Source organism: Salvelinus alpinus, chromosome 4 (genome assembly GCF_045679555.1).
Source record: "Salvelinus alpinus chromosome 4, SLU_Salpinus.1, whole genome shotgun sequence".
Lineage (NCBI taxonomy): Eukaryota > Metazoa > Chordata > Actinopteri > Salmoniformes > Salmonidae > Salvelinus > Salvelinus alpinus.
Genome location: NC_092089.1, coordinates 28232718 through 28253887, shown reverse-complemented (window position 1 = coordinate 28253887; position 21170 = coordinate 28232718). Strand labels below are relative to the sequence as shown.

At 41.3% G+C, this 21170-nt stretch overlaps 1 protein-coding gene across 3 annotated transcripts in view; it reads right to left on the bottom strand.

Moving 5' to 3' along the window:
- Positions 1-21170, bottom strand: part of LOC139573207 (disintegrin and metalloproteinase domain-containing protein 22-like) — a 105837-nt gene that overhangs the window by 40137 nt on the left and 44530 nt on the right. For all 3 annotated transcript variants that reach the window (XM_071396410.1, XM_071396408.1, XM_071396411.1), the window contains 2 exons: positions 17700-17782; positions 1792-1855 (listed from right to left, as the gene is read on the bottom strand). In XM_071396410.1, coding sequence (XP_071252511.1) covers positions 1792-1855; positions 17700-17782 — 147 coding nt within the window. The remainder of the gene's footprint in view (positions 1-1791; positions 1856-17699; positions 17783-21170) is intronic.

Below are 21170 nucleotides of genomic sequence, written 5' to 3'. Positions count from 1 at the left end.
GTCTCTGTCTATTCCTCTCTCCAACTCCCAGTCTCTGTCCATTCCTCTCTCTCTCACTCCCACTGTCTCTGTCCATTCCTCTCTCCCACTCCCACTATCTCTGTCCATTCCTCACTCCCTCACTCCCACTGTCTCTGTCTATTCATCTCTCTCACTCCCACTGTCTCTGTCTATTCCTCTCTCCCTCACTCCCACTGTCTCTGTCTATTCCTCTCTCCCTCACTCCCACTGTCTCTGTCCATTCCTCTCTCTCACTCCCACTGTCTCTGTCTATTCCTCTCCCTCACTCCCACTGTCTCTGTCTATTCCTCTCTCTCACTCCCACTGTCTCTGTCTATTCCTCTCTCTCACTCCCACTGTCTCTGTCTATTCCTCTCTCCCTCACTCCCACTGTCTCTGTCTATTCCTCTCTCTCACTCCCACTGTCTCTGTCTATTCCTCTCTCTCACTCCCACTGTCTCTGTCTATTCCTCTCTCTCACTCCCACTGTCTCTGTCTATTCCTCTCTCCCTTTTTCTCTATTCTTCCCTCCTTCTCCCTGACTCATTTCACGTCCTTCTTCTCATTTTACACTCTCCACTCTCCTCTCTCTCCCCTCTCTCTCCTCTCTCTCCCCTCTCTCTCCTCTCTCTCCTCTCTCTCCCCTCTCCTCTCAAGAAGGCAGCTCTATATGCCTGAAAAACACACACACACAAACCTGCACAGGCACTTGTGCTCGCTCGCTCAGACACACACACACACACACACACACACACACACACACACACACACACACACACACACGCACACAAACACACACACACACACACACAGACACACACGCACACACACGCACACAAACATACATAGACATGCACGCACACAAGCACACACATACAGACACACACGCACACACATGATTTATTAATATATTTCTGCCAAGATGCATTTTTTAATTGATAGTCGTTGGCTCAATGACTGGATGTCTATGGGAACAGCTAGCATGTCATTGCGCTAACGCTAGTAGTAATTCACCCCCCCCCCCCCCCCCACGCTAGCCTCCACTGATGAAAAGAATCCTAGGGGAAACACTGCACACACAAATATACCTTTCTTCCCTTCCTGATTACCTCCACCCTAAAAACACACGCAGAAAATAAAGTGTCTCTCACATCAACACATCACAATCAGAGCTTGGTCTTTTCTCTCAGGGCGACAGATGCTGCTTTAAACCATCAGCTCTCCCTCATAAATACAACCATATACTGTTTATAAACTGGGTAAACTTAGAGTCCTGAATGCTGATTGGCTGACAGCCGTGGTATATCAGACCGTATACCACGGGTATGACAAAACATTTATTTTACTGCTATAATTACGTTGATAACCAGTTTATAATAGCAATAAGGCACCTCGGGGGTTTGTGGTATATGGCCAATATACCACGGCTAAGGGCTGTATCCAGGCTGTACTCCGCGATGCGTCGTGCTTAAGAACATCCCTTAGCCGTGGTATATTGGCCATATACCACACCCCCTTGTGCCTTATTGCTTAATTATATCACTCTCTATTCCTCATGAACTAACTGGCTGGTCAGCTCTGCTCTGTCCTAGTGGATAATCTCTCTACTCTGAAGTCAATGTTAATTATGGGATGTGTAACGTAAGGGCTGCTTTGTGATCTGCATTCACGGTCCGGTCTGCAAGAGCTTCTAGTCCCATTCAGTCCAGACGACTACTATTACACAGTGTGTGTGAGTGTGTACGTGCGTGCGAATGGATGGCCAAGGCCAGGCTTAGCCGAGGTACTCACGCTGACGCGGTCCTTTCCTCCAGGCTCGATCATGTAGGTGTGATTCCCATCAAAGAACATCCCACTGACAGAGAGAGAGAAAAAGAGAGATCAATATGACCGCCAGCCATTGCAGACATAAACAAGATGGATGCCAGCACTCTCTCTCCTCTCTACAGAAACTGATGAGGACTGTGTGTGTCTGTAACGGCACTAAGAGGGATAGGTGTCTATGGATGGTTGATACTGATACAAGTCTATGGATGGTTTATACTGGTACATGTCTATGGATGGTTTATACTGGTACATGTCTATGGATGGTTTATAATGGTACATGTCTATGGATGGTTTATACTGGTACATGTCTATGGATGGTTTATAATGGTACATGTCTATGGATGGTTTATACTGGTACATGTCTATGGATGGTTTATAATGGTACATGTCTATGGATGGTTTATAATGGTACATGTCTATGGATGGTTTATACTGGTACATGTCTATGGAAGGTTTATAATGATACATGTCTATGGATGGTTTATAATGGTACATGTCTATGGATGGTTTATACTGGTACATGTCTATGGATGGTTTATAATGGTACATGTCTATGGATGGTTTATACTGGTACATGTCTATGGATGGTTTATAATGATACATGTCTATGGATGGTTTATAATGGTACATGTCTATGGATGGTTTATACTGGTACATGTCTATGGATGGTTTATAATGATACATGTCTATGGATGGTTTATAATGGTACATGTCTATGGATGGTTTATAATGGTACATGTCTATGGATGGTTTATAATGGTACATGTCTATGGATGGTTGATACTGATACAAGTCTATGGATGGTTTATACTGGTACATGTCTATGGATGGTTTATACTGGTACATGTCTATGGATGGTTTATAATGGTACATGTCTATGGATGGTTTATAATGGTACATGTCTATGGATGGTTTATACTGGTACATGTCTATGGAAGGTTTATAATGATACATGTCTATGGATGGTTTATAATGGTACATGTCTATGGATGGTTTATACTGGTACATGTCTATGGATGGTTTATAATGGTACATGTCTATGGATGGTTTATACTGGTACATGTCTATGGATGGTTTATAATGATACATGTCTATGGATGGTTTATAATGGTACATGTCTATGGATGGTTTATACTGGTACATGTCTATGGATGGTTTATAATGATACATGTCTATGGATGGTTTATAATGGTACATGTCTATGGATGGTTTATAATGGTACATGTCTATGGATGGTTTATAATGGTACATGTCTATGGATGGTTTATAATGGTACATGTCTATGGATGGTTTATACTGGTACATGTCTATGGATGGTTTATAATGGTACATGTCTATGGATGGTTTATAATGGTACATGTCTATGGATGGTTTATACTGGTACATGTCTATGGATGGTTTATAATGGTACATGTCTATGGATGGTTTATAATGGTACATGTCTATGGATGGTTTATAATGGTACATGTCTATGGATGGTTTATACTGGTACATGTCTATGGATGGTTTATAATGGTACATGTCTATGGATGGTTTATAATGGTACATGTCTATGGATGGTTTATACTGGTACATGTCTATGGATGGTTTATACTGGTGCATGTCTATGGATGGTTTATAATGGTACATGTCTATGGATGGTTTATACTGGTACATGTCTATGGATGGTTTATACTGGTACATGTCTATGGATGGTTTATAATGCTACATGTCTATGGATGGTTTATACTGGTACATGTCTATGGATGGTTTATAATGGTACATGTCTATGGATGGTTGATACTGATACAAGTCTATGGATGGTTTATACTGGTACATGTCTATGGATGGTTTATACTGGTACATGTCTATGGATGGTTTATAATGGTACATGTCTATGGATGGTTGATACTGATACAAGTCTACGGATGGTTTATAATGGTGCATGTCTATGGATGGTTTATAATGGTACATGTCTATGGATGGTTTATACTGGTACATGTTTATACTGGTACATGTCAGGACATAAAAACACTGCAGGTCTGATGTAAATGAGCCTCCCCTTCATAACTAACACTACTAACTAACACTAGTAACCAACACTACTTACACTAGTAAAGAACACGACTAACCAACACTAATAACTAGCATTACTAACACTACTAACCAACACTACTAACCAACACTACTAGCCAACACTACTAGCCAACACTAGTAGCCAACACTAATAACCAACACTAGTAACCAACACTACTAACCAACACTACTAAGACTAGTAACTAACACTACTAACACTAGTAACCAACACTACTAACACTACTAACCAACACTACTAACACTACTAACCAACACTACTAACACTACTAACACTAGTAACCAACACTACTAACCAACACTACTAAGACTAGTAACTAACACTACTAACAAACACTACTAACACTACTAACCAACACTACTAACACTACTAACCAACACTACTAAGACTAGTAACTAACACTACTAACACTACTAACCAACACTACTAACACTACTAACCAACACTACTAACAAACACTACTAAGACTAGTAACTAACATTACTAACACTACTAACACTACTAACCAACACTACTAAGACTAGTAACTAACACTACTAACACTACTAACCAACACTACTAACACTACTAACCAACACTACTAACACTACTAACCAACACTACTAACACTAGTAACTAACATTACTAACACTACTAACCAACACTACTAACACTACTAACCAACACTACTAAGACTAGTAACTAACACTAATAACACTACTAACCAACACTACTAACACTACTAACCAACACTACTAACACTACTAACCAACACTACTAAGACTAGTAACTAACACTAATAACACTACTAACCAACACTACTAACACTACTAACCAACACTACTAACACTACTAACCAACACTACTAAGACTAGTAACTAACACTACTAACACTACTAACCAACACTACTAACACTACTAACCAACACTACTAAGACTACTAACCAACACTACTAAGACTAGTAACTAACACTACTAACTAACACTACTAACACTACTAACCAACACTACTAACACTACTAACCAACACTACTAACACTACTAACCAACACTACTAAGACTAGTAACTAACATTACTAACACTACTAACCAACACTACTAACACTACTAACCAACACTACTAAGACTAGTAACTAACATTACTAACACTACTAACCAACACTACTAACACTACTAACCAACACTACTAAGACTAGTAACTAACACTACTAACACTACTAACCAACACTACTAACACTACTAACCAACACTACTAACACTACTAACCAACACTACTAAGACTAGTAACTAACATTACTAACACTACTAACACTACTAACCAACACTACTAAGACTACTAACACTACTAACCAACACTACTAACACTACTAACCAACACTACTAACCAACACTACTAAGACTAGTAACTAACATTACTAACACTACAAACCAACACTACTAACACTACTAACCAACACTACTAGCCAACACTACTAAGACTAGTAACTAACACTACTAACACTACTAACCAACACTACTAGCCAACACTACTAACACTACTAACCAACACTACTAACACTACTAACCAACACTACTAACACTACTAACCAACACTACTAAGACTAGTAACTAACACTACTAACACTACTAACCAACACTACTAACACTACTAACCAACACTACTAGCCAACACTACTAGCCAACACTACTAACCAACACTACTAACACTACTAACCAACACTACCACTAGTAACTAACACTAGTAACCAACACTACTAACACTAGTAACCAACACTACTAACACTAGTAACCAACACTACAAACCAACACTACCACTAGTAACTAACACTACTAACCAACACTAGTAACACTACTAACCAACACTTCTAACCAACACTACTAACCAACACTACTAACCAACACTACCACTAGTAACTAACACTACTAACACTACTAACCAACACTTCTAACCAACACTACTAACCAACACTACTAACCAACACTACTAACCAACACTACCACTAGTAACTAACACTACTAACCAACACTACTAACACTAGTAACTAACACTACTAACCAACACTACAAACCAACACTACCACTAGTAACTAACACTACTAACCAACACTACAAACCAACACTACCACTAGTAACTAACACTACTAACCAACACTACAAACCAACACTACCACTAGTAACTAACACTACTAACCAACACTAGTAACACTAGTAACCAACACTACTAACACTACTAACCAACACTACTAACCAACACTACTAACACTAGTAACCAACACTACTAACACTACTAACCAACACTACTAGCCAACACTACTAACCAACACTACTAACACTAGTAACCAACACTACTAACCAACACTACAAACCAACACTACCACTAGTAACTAACACTACTAACCAACACTACTAACCAACACTAGTAACACTACTAGCCAACACTATTAACCAACACTATTAACCAACACTACTAACCAACACTACTAACACTAGTAACCAACACTACAAACCAACACTACCACTAGTAACTAACACTACTAACCAACACTACTAACCAAAACTACTAACCAATACTACTAACACTAGTAACCAACACTAATAAGCAACACTACTAACCAACACTACCACTAGTAACTAACACAACTAAACAACACTACTAACTAACACTAGTAACCAACACTACTAACTAACAATACAAGATTAATCATAAGCCCAAATTGAGAACCTTTTGTTTGATTAAGGGAGAATTGGTATGTGAGAGATATATTATGTATAACCTACCTAAAAGCAAGAGATCGCTATGTGCACAGGTAAGATCAGGGATATTGCCTCTGCTTATTGAAACAGGTAAGATCAGGGATATTGCCTCTGCGTATTGAAACAGGTAAGATCAGGGATATTGCCTCTGCGTATTGAAACAGGTAAGATCAGGGATATTGCCTCTGCGTATTGAAACAGGTAAGATCAGGGATATTGCCTCTGCGTATTGAAACAGGTAAGATCAGGGATATTGCCTCTGCGTATTGAAACAGGTCAGATCAGGGATATTGCCTCTGCGTATTGAAACAGGTAAGATCAGGGATATTGCCTCTGCGTATTGAAACAGGTAAGATCAGGGATATTGCCTCTGCGTCTTGAAACAGGTCGGTATTGTGGTGAAATGGAAGAGAAAAGACTATGTAACTATTGTGACCTCGAAGAAAAAGAGAATGAAACTCATTGTATCCTCTATTGCTCTTTCTACCACGATATATGCTTGCTCTTATTCCAGAAAGCACATCAGATATTCCCTGGCATTATGTGGCTGAGTGATGAGGAGAACGTGAAATAGTTTTTTGTCCATTGCGTATTTCCTTTTGCGGAATATTTAGATAAAGCCTGGAATAAAAGAAAAAGGGCTACCAATAATTAAATTGTAAAAATATTTAGCTTCTATGTGGTAAATGGCATGTGTGTATATAGAGTGTCTATACTGTAGGCTTGTCTCCCATATGAATCTTCTCTTCGTGCGAGACTGGGTTCAAATGACTTCTGTTTATTTTGTTCTGTATTTATTTATCTGTATACAGTTGAAGTTGGGAAGTTTACATACACCTCAGCCAAATACATTTAAACTCAGTTTTTCACAATTCCTGACATTTAATCCTAGTAAAAATTCCCTGTCTTAGGTCAATTAGGATCACCACTTTATTTTAAGAATGTGAAATGTCAGAATAATAGTTGAGAGAATGATTTCTTTCAGCTTTTATTTCTTTCATCACATTCCCAGTGGGTCAGAAGTTTACATACTCTCAATTAGTATTTGGTAGCATTGCCTTTAAATTGTTTAACTTGGGTCAAACGTGTCGGGTAGCCTTCCACAAGCTTCCCACAATACGTTGGGTGAATTTTGGCCCATTCCTCCTGACAGAGCTGGTGTAACTGAGTCAGGTTTTTTCAGGCCTCCTTGCTCGCACGAGCTTTTTCAGTTCTGCCCACAAATGTTCTATAGGATTGAGGTCAGGGCTTTTTGATGGCCACTCCAATACCTTGCCTTTGTTGTCCTTAAACCATTTTGTCTCAACTTTGGAAGTATGCTTGAGGTCAATGTCCATTTGGAAGACCCATTTGCGACCAAGCTTTAACTTCCTGACTGATGTCTTGAGATGTTGCTTCAATATATCCACAGAATTTTCCTCCCTCATGATGACATCTATTTTGTGAAGTGCACCAGTCCCTCCTGCAGCAAAGCACCCCCACAGCATAATGCTGCCACCCCCGTGCTTCACGGTTGGGATGGTGTTCTTCGGCTTGCAAGCCTCCCCCTTTTTCCTCCAAACATAATGATGGTCATTATGGCCAAACAGTTCTATTTTTGTTTCATCAGACCAGAGGACATTTCTCCAAAAAGTACGATCTTTGTCCCTATGTGCAGTTGCAAACCGTAGTCTGGCTTTTTATGGCGGTTTTGGAGCAGTGGCTTCTTCCTTGCTGAGCGGCCATTCAGGTTATGTCGATATTGGACTCGTTTTACTGTGCATATAGATACTTTTGTACCTGTTTCCTCCAGCATCTTCACAATGTCCTTTGCTGTTGTTCTGGGATTGATTTGCATTTTTCGCACCAAAGTACGTTCATCTCTAGGAGACAGAACGCGTCTCCTTCCTGAGAGGTATATGACGGCTGCGTGGTCCCATGGTGTTTCTACTTGCGTACTATTGTTTGTACAGATGAACGTGGTACCTTCATGCGTTTGGTACCTTCAATTATTTTTCTGAGGTCTTGGCTGATTTCTTTTGATTTTCCCATAATGTCAAGTAAAGAGACAATGAGTTTGAAGGTAGGCCTTGAAATACATCCACAGGTACACCTCCAATTGACTCAAATAATATCAATTAGCCTATCAGAAGCTTCTAAAGCCATGCCATACATTTCTGGAATTTTCCAAGCTGTTTAAAGGCACAGTCAACTTAGTGTATGTAAACTTCTGACCCACTGGAATTGTGATACAGTGAATTATTGTAACAACTTTCCTCTTCTTCTGACGAGGAGTAAGAGATATCGGACCAATTTGCAGCGTGGTAAGTGTCCATTTTAAAATGTAAAACTGAACACTACAAAAATACAAAATAACAAAGTGAAAGAACAAACGAAAATCGAAACAGTCCCGTATGGTGTGCAAACACAGACACAGGAAACAACCACCCACAAAACAGGCTACCTAAATATGGCTCCCAATCAGAGACAACGACTAACACCTGCCTCTGATTGAGAACCATACTAGGCCAAACACATAGAAATAGAACAACAGAACAAAACATAGAAAAACAACATAGAATGCCCACCCCAACTCACGCCCTGAACAAACTAAAATAAAGACATAAAAAGGAACTAAGGTCAGAACATGACAATTATAAGTGAAATAATCTGTCTCTGTTGGAAAAATTACTTGTGTCATGCACAAAGTTGATGTCCTAACTGACTTGCTAAAACTATAGTTTGTTAACAATAAATTTGTGGAGTGGTTGAAAAATGAGTTTTAATGACTCCAACCTAAGTGTATGTAAACTTCCGACTTCAACTGTATGTTATGTATGTATGTATATTATTTTACTGCTCTAGGGATGTAATTATTACAAACACACACACACACACACACACACACACACACACACACACACACACACACACACACACACACACACACACACACACACACACACACACACACACACACACACACACACACACACACACACACACGAAGGATAGGTAAACGTCCTCTGTAGTGTCATTACGGGCAGCAATCATCTTAAACACTCACAAAACAATTTCCCATCCAGCATATATGTGAAGGTCCCCTTGTCCCTGTAAACTAGGCTGAGGTGTGTGTGTGTGTGTGTGTGTGTGTGTGTGTGTGTGTGTGTGTGTGTGTGTGTGTGTGTGTGTGTGTGTGTGTGTGTGTGTGTGTGTGTGTGTGTGTGTGTGTGTGTGTGTGTGTGTGTGTATGAGAGAGAGGGTGCGTGTGCATGCATGCAGGCTGACATGCGACTGTGAAGCGGACATCATCAATTAACGTTATCAGAAGCTTTTTAGGAGATTGCTCAGGTCAAAGTGTGTACTTTAGGAATGAGGATCAACATCACACACACCTCACATCCAGGCTGGGATGATGCTCCACATACAGAGTTCACCTTCAGCACCAATTGTCTCTGCCAGACCGCACACGCACGCACGCACACACACACACACACACACACACACACACACACACACACACACACACACACACACACGCACACACACAGACACGCACACACACACACACGCACACACACACACACACACGCATACACACACACACACACGCATACACACACACGAGCATACACACACACAGACACTCTCTATCTCTGAGCGTATAGCTCTGTATATCAGGCTGCTATGATGGGACTGTCACAGCCTTATTGGGAGTTCACTGACTGTATGCCTAACGCAGATGGGTCAGCACACACACACACAAGCACACACACACACACACACACACACACACACACACACACACACACACACACACGGAAGACTAAATATCACCCAGGACAGAAGACAGATTGTCTGATCCACCATCCTGATCTCGCGAGCTTACACACAATGAGAGCGCAACGGTCAGAATGGTGGATCAGGCTAGGAGAGAGAGGGTGGATAGGATGGAGGATCAGGATGGTGGATTACTGTAAACAGTAACACAGTGGTCACACTGTCACAATGTGTGTTTGTAAACAGTAACACAGTGGTCACACTGTCACAATGTGTGTCTGTAAACAGTAACACAGTGGTCACACTGTCACAATGTGTGTCTGTAAACAGTAACACAGTGGTCACACTGTCACAATGTGTGTCTGTAAACAGTAACACAGTGGTCACACTGTCACAATGTGTGTCTGTAAACAGTAACACAGTGGTCACACTGTCACAATGTGTGTCTGTAAACAGTAACACAGTGGCCACACTGTCACAATGTGTGTCTGTAAACAGTAACACAGTGGTCACACTGTCACAATGTGTGTCTGTAAACACTAACACAGTGGTCACACTGTCACAATGTGCTTTTTCATTTTGTTTCACCATAAAGTACTACAAGAAGAACAGTTTTCTCTGAGTCTCATGGTGGATGGTTTAGAACAGTGGTTCCCAAACTTTTTATAGTCCCGTACCCCTTCAAACATTGAACCTCCAGCTACGTACCCCCTCTAGCACCAGGGTCAGCGCACTCTCAAATGTTGTTTTTTGCCAAGCTTGTAAGCCTGCCACACACACACTATACAATACATTTATTAAACATAAGAATGAGTGTGAGTTTTTGTCACAACCCGGCTCGTGGGAAGTGACAAAGAGCTCTTATAGGACCAGGGCACAAATAATAATATAATAATAATCAATAATTTTGGTCTTTATTTAGCCATCTACATATAAAACCTTATTTGTTCATCAAAAATTGTGAATAACTCACCACAGATTAAGGAGAAGGGTGTGCTTGAAAGGATGCACATAACTCTGCAATGTTGGGTTGTATTGGAGAGAGTATCAGTCTTAAATAATTTTCCACACACAGTCTGTGCCTGTATTTAGTTTTCATGCTAGTGAGGGCCGAGAATCCACTCTCACATAGGTACGTGGTTGCAAAGGGCATCAGTGTCTTAACAGCGCAATTTGCCAAGGCAAGAAACTCTGAGGGCAGCCCTATCCAGAAATCTGGCAGTGGCTTCTGATTAAATTAAATTTTCACAGAACCGCTTGTTGCAATTTCGATGAGGGTCTCTTGTTCAGATATCGGTAAGAGGACTGGAGGCAGGGCATGAAAGGGATAACGAATCCAGTTGTTTGTGTCGTCCGTTTTGGGAAAGTACCTGCGTAATTGTGCACCCAGCTCACTAAAGGTGCTTCGCTATTTCACATTTGATATCGTCCGTAAGCTTGAGTTCATTTGCACACAAAGAATCATACAATGATGGAAAGACCTGTGTGTTGTCCTTGTTAATGCAGACAGAAAAGAGCTCCAACTTCTTAATCATAGCCTCTATTTTGCCAACACATTGAATATAGTTGCGAAGAGTCCCTGTAATCCTAGATTCAGATCATTCAGGCGAGAAAAAACATTACCCAGATAGGCCAGTCGTGTGAGAAACTCGTCATCATGCAAGTGGTCAGACAAGTGAAAATGATGGTCAGTGAAGTAAACTTTAACTTCTTATGGCTGAAGGGGCAGTATTGAGTAGCTTGGATGAAAGGTGCACAGAGGTGCCCATATTAAACGGCCTGCTCCTCATTCCCAGTTGCTAATATATGCATATTATTATTCATATTGGATAGAAAACACTCTGAAGTTTCTAAAACTGTTTGAATTATGTCTGTGAGTATAACAGAACTCACATGGCAGGCAAAAACCTGAGAAGTTCCACTTCCTGTTTGTATTTTTTCTGGGGGTGCCAATTTTCAACCAAGTTCTCATTGAAATCACAGCGAGTCATTGATGAGTTTTCACTTCCTATGGCTTCCACTAGATGTCAACAGTCAACAGAACTTTGTCTGATGAATCTAATGTGAAGGGGGACCGAAGGAGACAGGAATGAGTAATCACTTCCACGTGCTGATCACGCATTCACCATGCGCCTTCACATGAGGAGGACATCCGTTCCACCGCTCTTCTGAAGTCAATTTAATTTTCCGGTTGGAACGTTATTCAATATGTATGTTAACAACATTCTAAAGATTGATTCAGTACATCGTTTGACATGTTTCTACTGACTGTTACGGAACTATTGGACATTTCATCACGTTATAGTGGAGGCGCTTTCTGGCTTTGGAATTGTTTACCGAAGGCGCGAACCAAAGTAGCTAATTTGACATAAATAACGGACATTAACAAACAAATCAAGCATTTATTGTGGACCTGGGATTCCTAGGACTGCATTCTGATGAATTCATCAAAGGTAAGGAAACATTTATCATGTATTTTCTGGTTTCTGTTGAGTCCAACATGGCGGCTAATTTGGCTATTGTTCTGAGCTCCGTCTTAGATTATTGCATGGTTTATTTTTCCATAAAGTTTTTTTGAAATCTGACAGAGCGGTTGCATTAAGGAGAGGTATATCTATAATTCCATGTGTATAACTTGTATTATCATCTATATTTATGATGAGTATTTCTGTTGAAACGATGTGGCTATGCAAAGTCACTTGATGTTTTTGCAACTAGTGAATCTAACGCGTCAATGTAAACTCAGATTTTTTTATATAATTATGAACTTAATCAAACAAAACATGCATGTATTGTGTAACATGAAGTCCTATGAGTGTCATCTGATGAAAATAATCAAAGGTTAGTGATTAATTTTATCTCTATTTCTGGTTTTTGTGGAAGCTATCTTTTGCTGGAAAAAATGGCTGTGATTATTGTGGTTTTGTGGTGACCTAACATAATTGTTTGTTGTGCTTTCGCTGAAAAGCCTATTTGAAATCGGACACATTGGTGGGATTAACAATAAGATTACCTTTAAAATGATATAAGACACATGAATGTCTGAGGAATTTTAATTATGAGATTTCTGTTTTTATGAATTTGGCGCCCTGCACTTTGTTTTGTTTTTGTCATATCGATCCCGTTACCGGGATTGCAGCCATAAGAAGTTTAAGCTCGTCTCTCAATTTAAAAAAACGTGTCAATACTTTGCCCCTTGATAGATAACCAGCACATTTCTGTATGTTGTAAAAGTGTTACATGGTTGCTGCCCATTTCATTGCATAATGTGAAAAATACACGAGAGGGGGCCTTGCTTTAAAAAAGGGGCCTTGCTTTAAAAAAAGTACAAATTTTCACTGTAGTGTCCAAAACATCTTTCAAGCTGTCAGGCATATCCTTGGTAGCAAGAGCCTCTCGGTAGATGCTGCAGTGTACCCAAGTGGCGTCGGGAGCAACTGCTTGCACGCGCGTTACCACTCCACTATGTCTCCCTGTCATGGATTTTGCGCCATCAGTACAGATACCAACACATCTTGACCACCAAAGTCTATTTGAAGTCACAAAGCTGTCCAGTACTTAAAAAATATCCTCTCATGTTGTCCTGGTTTCCAGAAGAGGATGTCTTCCTTAATTGACCCCCATAAACGTAACGGACATATACTAGGAGCTGTGCCAGGCCCGTCACGTCTGACTCATCCAGCTGTAACACATAGAATTCACTGGCTTGAATGCGAAGCAGTAATTGTTTAAAAGCATCTCCTGCATGTCACTGATGCGTCGTAAAATAGTGTCGTTTGATGAAGTATTTGTCTGTATAGTTTTTTTGGCCTTTTCCCCCAGCACTGTCCCAGCCATATCCACAACAGCAGGGAAAATTAAGTCCTCCACAATAGTATGGGGCTTGCCTGTCCTAGCCACTCGGTAGCTCACCAGATAAGACACTTCCTAATTGATGATGGCACCGATGGAGATGGCAGCATCGCGACTAGCTCTTAAGCAACTCTGCAGTATTTTGTTTGTTTATGTACTATTTTTTATGTTATTAGCTCAGGAATTGTTTTGTGTCATTACATACAGCCGGGAAGAACTATTGGATATTAGAGCGGCGGTAACTCACCAGAACTTCCAGCATTATGACCAGGACTACGACTTCCCTGGAGCGGATCCTTTGCTTACTCTCCCCAGAGCAATCAAACTTCTTCCAGAGGCCAACCCAAAACAACAACGGCGAAGCAGAGGTACTCGAGGCAGTCTTCTGGTCCGACTCAGGAAGCGTGCACATAACCCACCGCTTCCGAGTATTTTACTAACTAATGTCCAATCTCTGGATAATAAAATTGATGAGCTCAAGGCGAGAGTTGCTTTTCAGAGGGACACCAGGGATTGTAACATACTCTGCTTCATGGAAACATAGCGAGATATACTGTCTGACTCTGTAAAGCCAGTTGGGTCCTCAGTACATCGCGCCGACAGGAACAAACATCTCTCTGGGAAGCAGAACGGTGGAGGTAAATGTTTTATGATTAACGACCTATGGTGTAACTATGATAACATACAGGAACTCAAGTCCTTCTGTTTACCCAACCTAGAATATCTCACAATTAAATGCCGACCATACTATCTCCCGAGAGAATTTTCGTCAATAATAGCCACAGTGGTCTATATCCCCCCAAGAAGATACCACGACGGCCCTCAAAGAACTTCATTGGACTTTATGCAAACTGGAAACCACATATCCTGAGGCTGCATTTATTGTAACTGGGGATTTTAACAAAGCAAATTTGAGGAAAAGGCTCCTAAAAGGCTCCGAAATCCTATCAACATATTGATTGCTGTACTCGCACTGCTAAAACCCTCGACCATTGCTATACTACCTTCCAGAATGCATATAAGGGTCTCCCCCGCCCTCCATTCGGTAAACCGGACCACGATTCCATCTTGCTCCTCCCCTCCTACAGGCAGAAACATAGGTATTCCTCTTGTCCAGTTAGGTTAGGGCAGTGTGCAGTGTGATTGCGTCGTCTGTGGACCTATTGGGGCGGTAAGCAAATTGGAGTGGGTCTGGGCCGGCAGCCTTGTGAGGGTTAACACGTTTAAATGTTTTATTCACGTTGGCCATGGTGAAGGAAAGCCCACAGGTTTTGGTAGTGTCAGTGGCACTGTATTGTCCTCAAAGCGAGCAAAGAAGTTGTTTAATTTGTCTGGGAGCAAGACGTCGGTGTCCGCGACGGGGCTGGTTTTCTTTTTGTAATCTGTGATTGACTGTAGACCCTGCCACATACGTCTCGTGTTTGAGCCGTTGAATTGCGACTCTACTTTGTCTCTCTACTGACGCTTAGCTTGTTTGATTGCTTTGTGGAGGCAATAGCTACACTGTTTGTATTCGGTAATTTTTCCGGTCGCCATGCCATGATTAAAAGTAGTGGTTCGTGCTTTCAGTTTTGCGCGAATGCTGCCATCAATCCACGATTTCTGGTTATTGAAGGTTTTAATAGTCACAGTGGGTACAACAACACCGATGCACTTGCTAATAAACTCGCTCACCGAGTCAGCGTATACATCAGTGTTGTTGTCTAAGGCTATCCGGAACATATCCCAGTCCACGTGATCGAAGCAATCTTGAAACGTGGATTTTCTAGCCCTTCTTATTAATGCTATCTGTTGCTTTTATACATGTCTTATTACTCGAAAGTCGTAATATTCTCGCTGCAAAAACTCCCATGGCTTATTTTTCAAATTTGGTTTCAAAATGTCTGCGCAAGAGTGGTTTTCTGCGAGAGAGTAACGGTTAATGTGATTGGATGTTAATTATTTGACAAGGCTACCTGCATTTGACATTCTGCTGTTATTTCGCTGAACACTAGATGGTTGAATTTGATTTTTGTCAGTGAAACAAGGCTACTCAGGCGAGATAAAAACCTCACTCAAATGCATAGCCCCGTTGGAAAATATAAATGTACTGTTTGACATTTTTTAAATTTAAATGTGAATCACACTTTTATTTGGCGTACCCCCGACGGCATAGCGTACCCCAGTTTGGGAATATCTGGTTTAAAAGAACAGTTTTCTCTGAGTCTCATTGTGCATGGTTTAGAGCCTGATGGACACTGGGACAGGTACATTCAATTGAGTCCCAATCCTACTTCGGCTGTTAATATTATATTGCAGCACGACAGGGTGTGTGAAGGCAAGGCAGGATGTACATTATGGTAAAGACCAGACTCAGCATAAGAGAATCTCTCTCTCTCTCTCTGAGAGATGTATATAGAAGAGGTGTGTCTCTCTGACTGACACAGATAAGAGTATCTGCTAAATGACTACAATGTAAAAAAAAACATGTGGGCTATGATTACAACAGCCCTGCAGCTTCCCTAGCATTCTCTCTATTTTGTCTCTCTCTCTTTTGTCTCTCTCTCTCTCTGAGAGATGAATATAGAAGAGGTGCGTCTCTCTGACTGACACAGATGTGTGTCACTGCAGGTGTGTGTTTCTTCTGAGTGTGTGTGTGTGTGTGTTTTCCTCTGCATTCGAGACGCCCAATACTGCCGGATATATCCCAATACAGTCACACACATAAACATACATACAACACACACACCTCGCTGCAGGGCTTTCTCCAGCTGACCCATCTCTCTCTCAGAGAAAGCACTGCTTTAGAGAACAACTAAAAATACCAGCCTGAGAAACAGAGACGTCCCACAGGACAATGCTGCAGGGAGGAGAGAGAGAGAGGATGGAGAGAGAAAGAGAGAGAGGATGGAGAGAGAAGATGAAGAGAGAGAGAGATGAGGGAGAGAGAGAGGAGGGAGAGAGAAAGAGATACAGAGAGAGAAGATGGAGAGAGAGAGAGAGAGAGAGAGACAGAGAAGAAAGAGAGGAAAATGGAGAGAGAGAGAGAGAGAGAGAGAGAGAGAGAGAGAGAGACAGAGAGAGAGACAGAGAAGAAAGAGAGGAAGAGGAAGAGAGGTGTTTGTGTGTGAACAGAAAGAGAAATAAAGTATGACTGTATGTGTATGTTGAGGTGGTTGGTAGCATCAAGCTACCCAAATGGTGCTCCCTGGTGTTCAATTCAGCTCCCTGTAAGAGCCTTGGGATCAGGTCCAGGTGGGACCAACACAACATAAAGGAAACTAGCTCTGAGTGGCGGCCTTTGCGTGTCATGACTGGACCACACACACAATAAACAGAGAGAGAGAGATCAGCTAGTCTGCAATAATTATACTGGCATAATGCCTAAATGGAATAATTGCTATTTAGGCCTGAGACTGGGACACAGGGGGAAGGAAATACTGATCAGAGGAAAACACAGACACAGAATACTCACTGTAGGCCGTGGCAGGTGGAGAGGGCCACGAAGGATTCAGGGATGCCCCGCACTATCCCCTGGTAATAACAATGTTCTCCTCCCTGAGAGAGAGAGAGAGAGAGAGAGAGAGAGAGAGAGAGAGAGAGAGAGAGAGAGAGAGAGAGAGAGAGAGATATGAAAATAGAGAGAGAGGGAGATGAAGATAGAGAGAGAGAGAGAGAGGGAGATGAAGATAGAGAAAGAGAGAGAGAGAGAGAGAGGGAGATGAAGATAGTTCACAAACACAAACACACCCCACAGAGCCCCAGGACAACAGCACAATTAGACCCAACCAAATCATGAGAAAACAAAAAGATAATTACTTGACACATTGGAAAGAATTAACAAAAAAACTGAGCAAACTAGAATGCTATTTGGCCCTAAACAGAGAGTACACAGTGGCAGAATACCTGACCACTGTGACTGACCCAAACTTAAGGAAAGCTTTGACTATGTACAGACTCAGTGAGCATAGCCTTGCTATTGAGAAAGGCCGCCGTAGGCAGACATGGCTCTCAAGAGAAGACAGGCTATGTGCTCACTGCTCACAAAATGAGGTGGAAACTGAGCTGCACTTCCTAACCTCCTGCCAAATGTATGACCATATTAGAGACACATATTTCCCTCAGATCACACAGACCCACAAAGAATTCGAAAACAAATCCAATTTTGATAAACTCCCATATCTACTGGGTGAAATTCCACAGTGTGCCATCACAGTAGCAAGATTTGTGACCTGTTGCCACAAGAAAAGGGCAACCAGTGAAGAACACCATTGTAAATACAACCCATATTTATGCTTATTTATTTTCCCTTGTGTACTTTAACCATTTGTACATTGTTACAACACTGTATATATACAATATGACATTTGTGATGTCTTTATTGTTTTGAAACTTCTGTATGTGTAATGTTTACTGTTAATTTTTATTGTTCATTTAACTTTTGTATATTATCTACCTCACTTGCTTTGGCAATGTTAACACGTTTCCCATGCCAATAAAGCACCTTGAATTGAATTGAATTGATAGAGAGAGAGAGAGAGAGAGAGAGAGAGAGAGAGAGAGAGAGAGGGAGATGAAGATGAAGATGAAGATGAAGATGAAGATGAAGATAGAGAGAGAGAGAGAGAGAGAGAGAGAGAGAGAGAGAGAGAGAGAGAGAGAGAGAGAAAGAGAGAAAGAAAGAAAGAAAGAAAGAAAGAAAGAGAAAAAGGGAGAGAGGGAGAGAGATAGATTAACACAACTGTCAGTGACATAGAGGATGGTAACTTTAGAGCCAATCCAACCTCCTGGCCAGAAACAACCAAAGATGTCAGCAATGTGTTGAAAGGTGGACTACTACCATCAATTTAAACACATATCTACTCCTTACAGATCAACACAAGTGCCTGTTTTCTTTATGGACATTGTCCTGACCACACCATATACACATACTTTACATACTGTACACACACACTGCTGCACACTCTGAAGAAAGAGCAATCTATCACTGAGCATTTCGTAAGGAGATGAATCCAGAGCAATCAATCACAGAGCCTTCACCCTTAGATCCCGAGACTGAAGTAATCTATCACAGAGTACAGTGGGGCAAAAAACTATTTAGTCAGCCACCAATTGTGCATGTTCTCCCACTTAAAAAGATGAGAGAGGCCTGTAATTTTCATCATAGGTATACTTCAACTATGACAGACAAAATTAGAAGAAAAAAATCCAGAAAATCACATTGTAGGATTTTTAATGAATTTATTTGCAAATTATGGTGGAAAATAAGTATTTGGTCACCTACAAACAAGCAAGATTTCTGGCTCTCACAGACCTGTAACTTCTTCTTTAAGAGGCTCCTCTGTCCTCCACTCGTTACCTGTATTATTGGCACCTGTTTGAACTTGTTATCAGTATAAAATACACCTGTCCACAACCTGAAACAGTCACACTCCAAACTCCACTATGGCCAAGACCAAAGAGCTGTCAAAGGACACCAGAAACAAAATTGTAGACCTGCACCAGGCTGGGAAGACTGAATCTGCAATAGGTAAGCAGCTTGGTTTGAAGAAATCAACTGTGGGAGCAATTATTAGGAAATGGAAGACATACAAGATCACTGATAATCTCCCTCGATCTGGGGCTCCACGCAAGATCTCACCCCGTGGGGTCAAAATGATCACAAGAATGGTGAGCAAAAATCCCAGAACCACACGGGGGGACCTAGTGAATGACCTGCAGAGAGCTGGGACCAAAGTAACAAAGCCTACCATCAGTAACACACTACCCCGCCAGGGACTCAAATCCTGCAGTGCCAGACGTGTCCCCCTGCTTAAGTCAGTACATGTCCAGGCCCGTCTGAAGTTTGCTAGAGAGCATTTGGATGATCCAGAAGAAGATTGGGAGAATGTCATATGGTCAGATGAAACCAAAATAGAACTTTTTGGTAAAAACTCAACTCGTCGTGTTTGGAGGACAAAGAATGCTGAGTTGCATCCAAAGAACACCATACCTACTGTGAAGCATGGGGGTGGACACTTCATGCTTTGGGGCCGTTTTTCTGCAAAGGGACCAGGACGACTGATCCGTGTAAAGGACAGAATGAATGGGGCCATGTATCGTGAGATTTTGAGTGAAAATCTCCTTCCATCAGCAAGGGCATTGAAGATGAAACGTGGCTGGGTCTTTCAGCATGACAATGATCCCAAACACACCGCCCGGGCAACGAAGGAGTGGCTTCGTAAGAAGCATTTCAAGGTCCTGGAGTGGCCTAGCCGGTCTCCAGATCTCAACCCCATAGAAAATCTTTGGAGGGAGTTGAAAGTCCGTGTTGCCCAGCAACAGCCCCAAAACATCACTGCTCTAGAGGAGATCTGCATGGAGGAATGGGCCAAAATACCAGCAACAGTGTGTGAAAACCTTGTGACGACTTACAGAAAACGTGTGACCTCTGTCATTGCCAACAAAGGGTATATAACAAAGTATTGAGATAAACTTTTGTTATTGACCAAATACTTATTTTCCACCATAATTTGCAAATAAATTCATAAAAAATCCTACAATGTGATTTTCTGGATTTCTTTTTCTCATTTTGTCTGTCATAGTTGAAGTGTACCTATGATGAAAATTACAGGCCTCTCTCATCTTTTTAAGTGGGAGAACTTGCACAATTGGTGGCTGACTAAATAGTTTTTTGCCCCACTGTATATGCTCACACAGACCAAGGGGTGTCTGTGAATACTAATATGTTCGACAGAATCAAGACTACAGGAACGTGTGTGTCTCAAATCAAAGTTTATTGGTCGCGTTTACAGATTTGCAGATGTTATCTCAGGTGCAGGGAAATGCTCTGGGGGATCAACCAGGTCACATGCATCCCTTGAACACTTTTAATGATCTGAGAGGGAGCTCTTCTCCTCCTCACTACTCCTCCTCTCATCCCTCTATCCTATCTTAACCTTCCTCT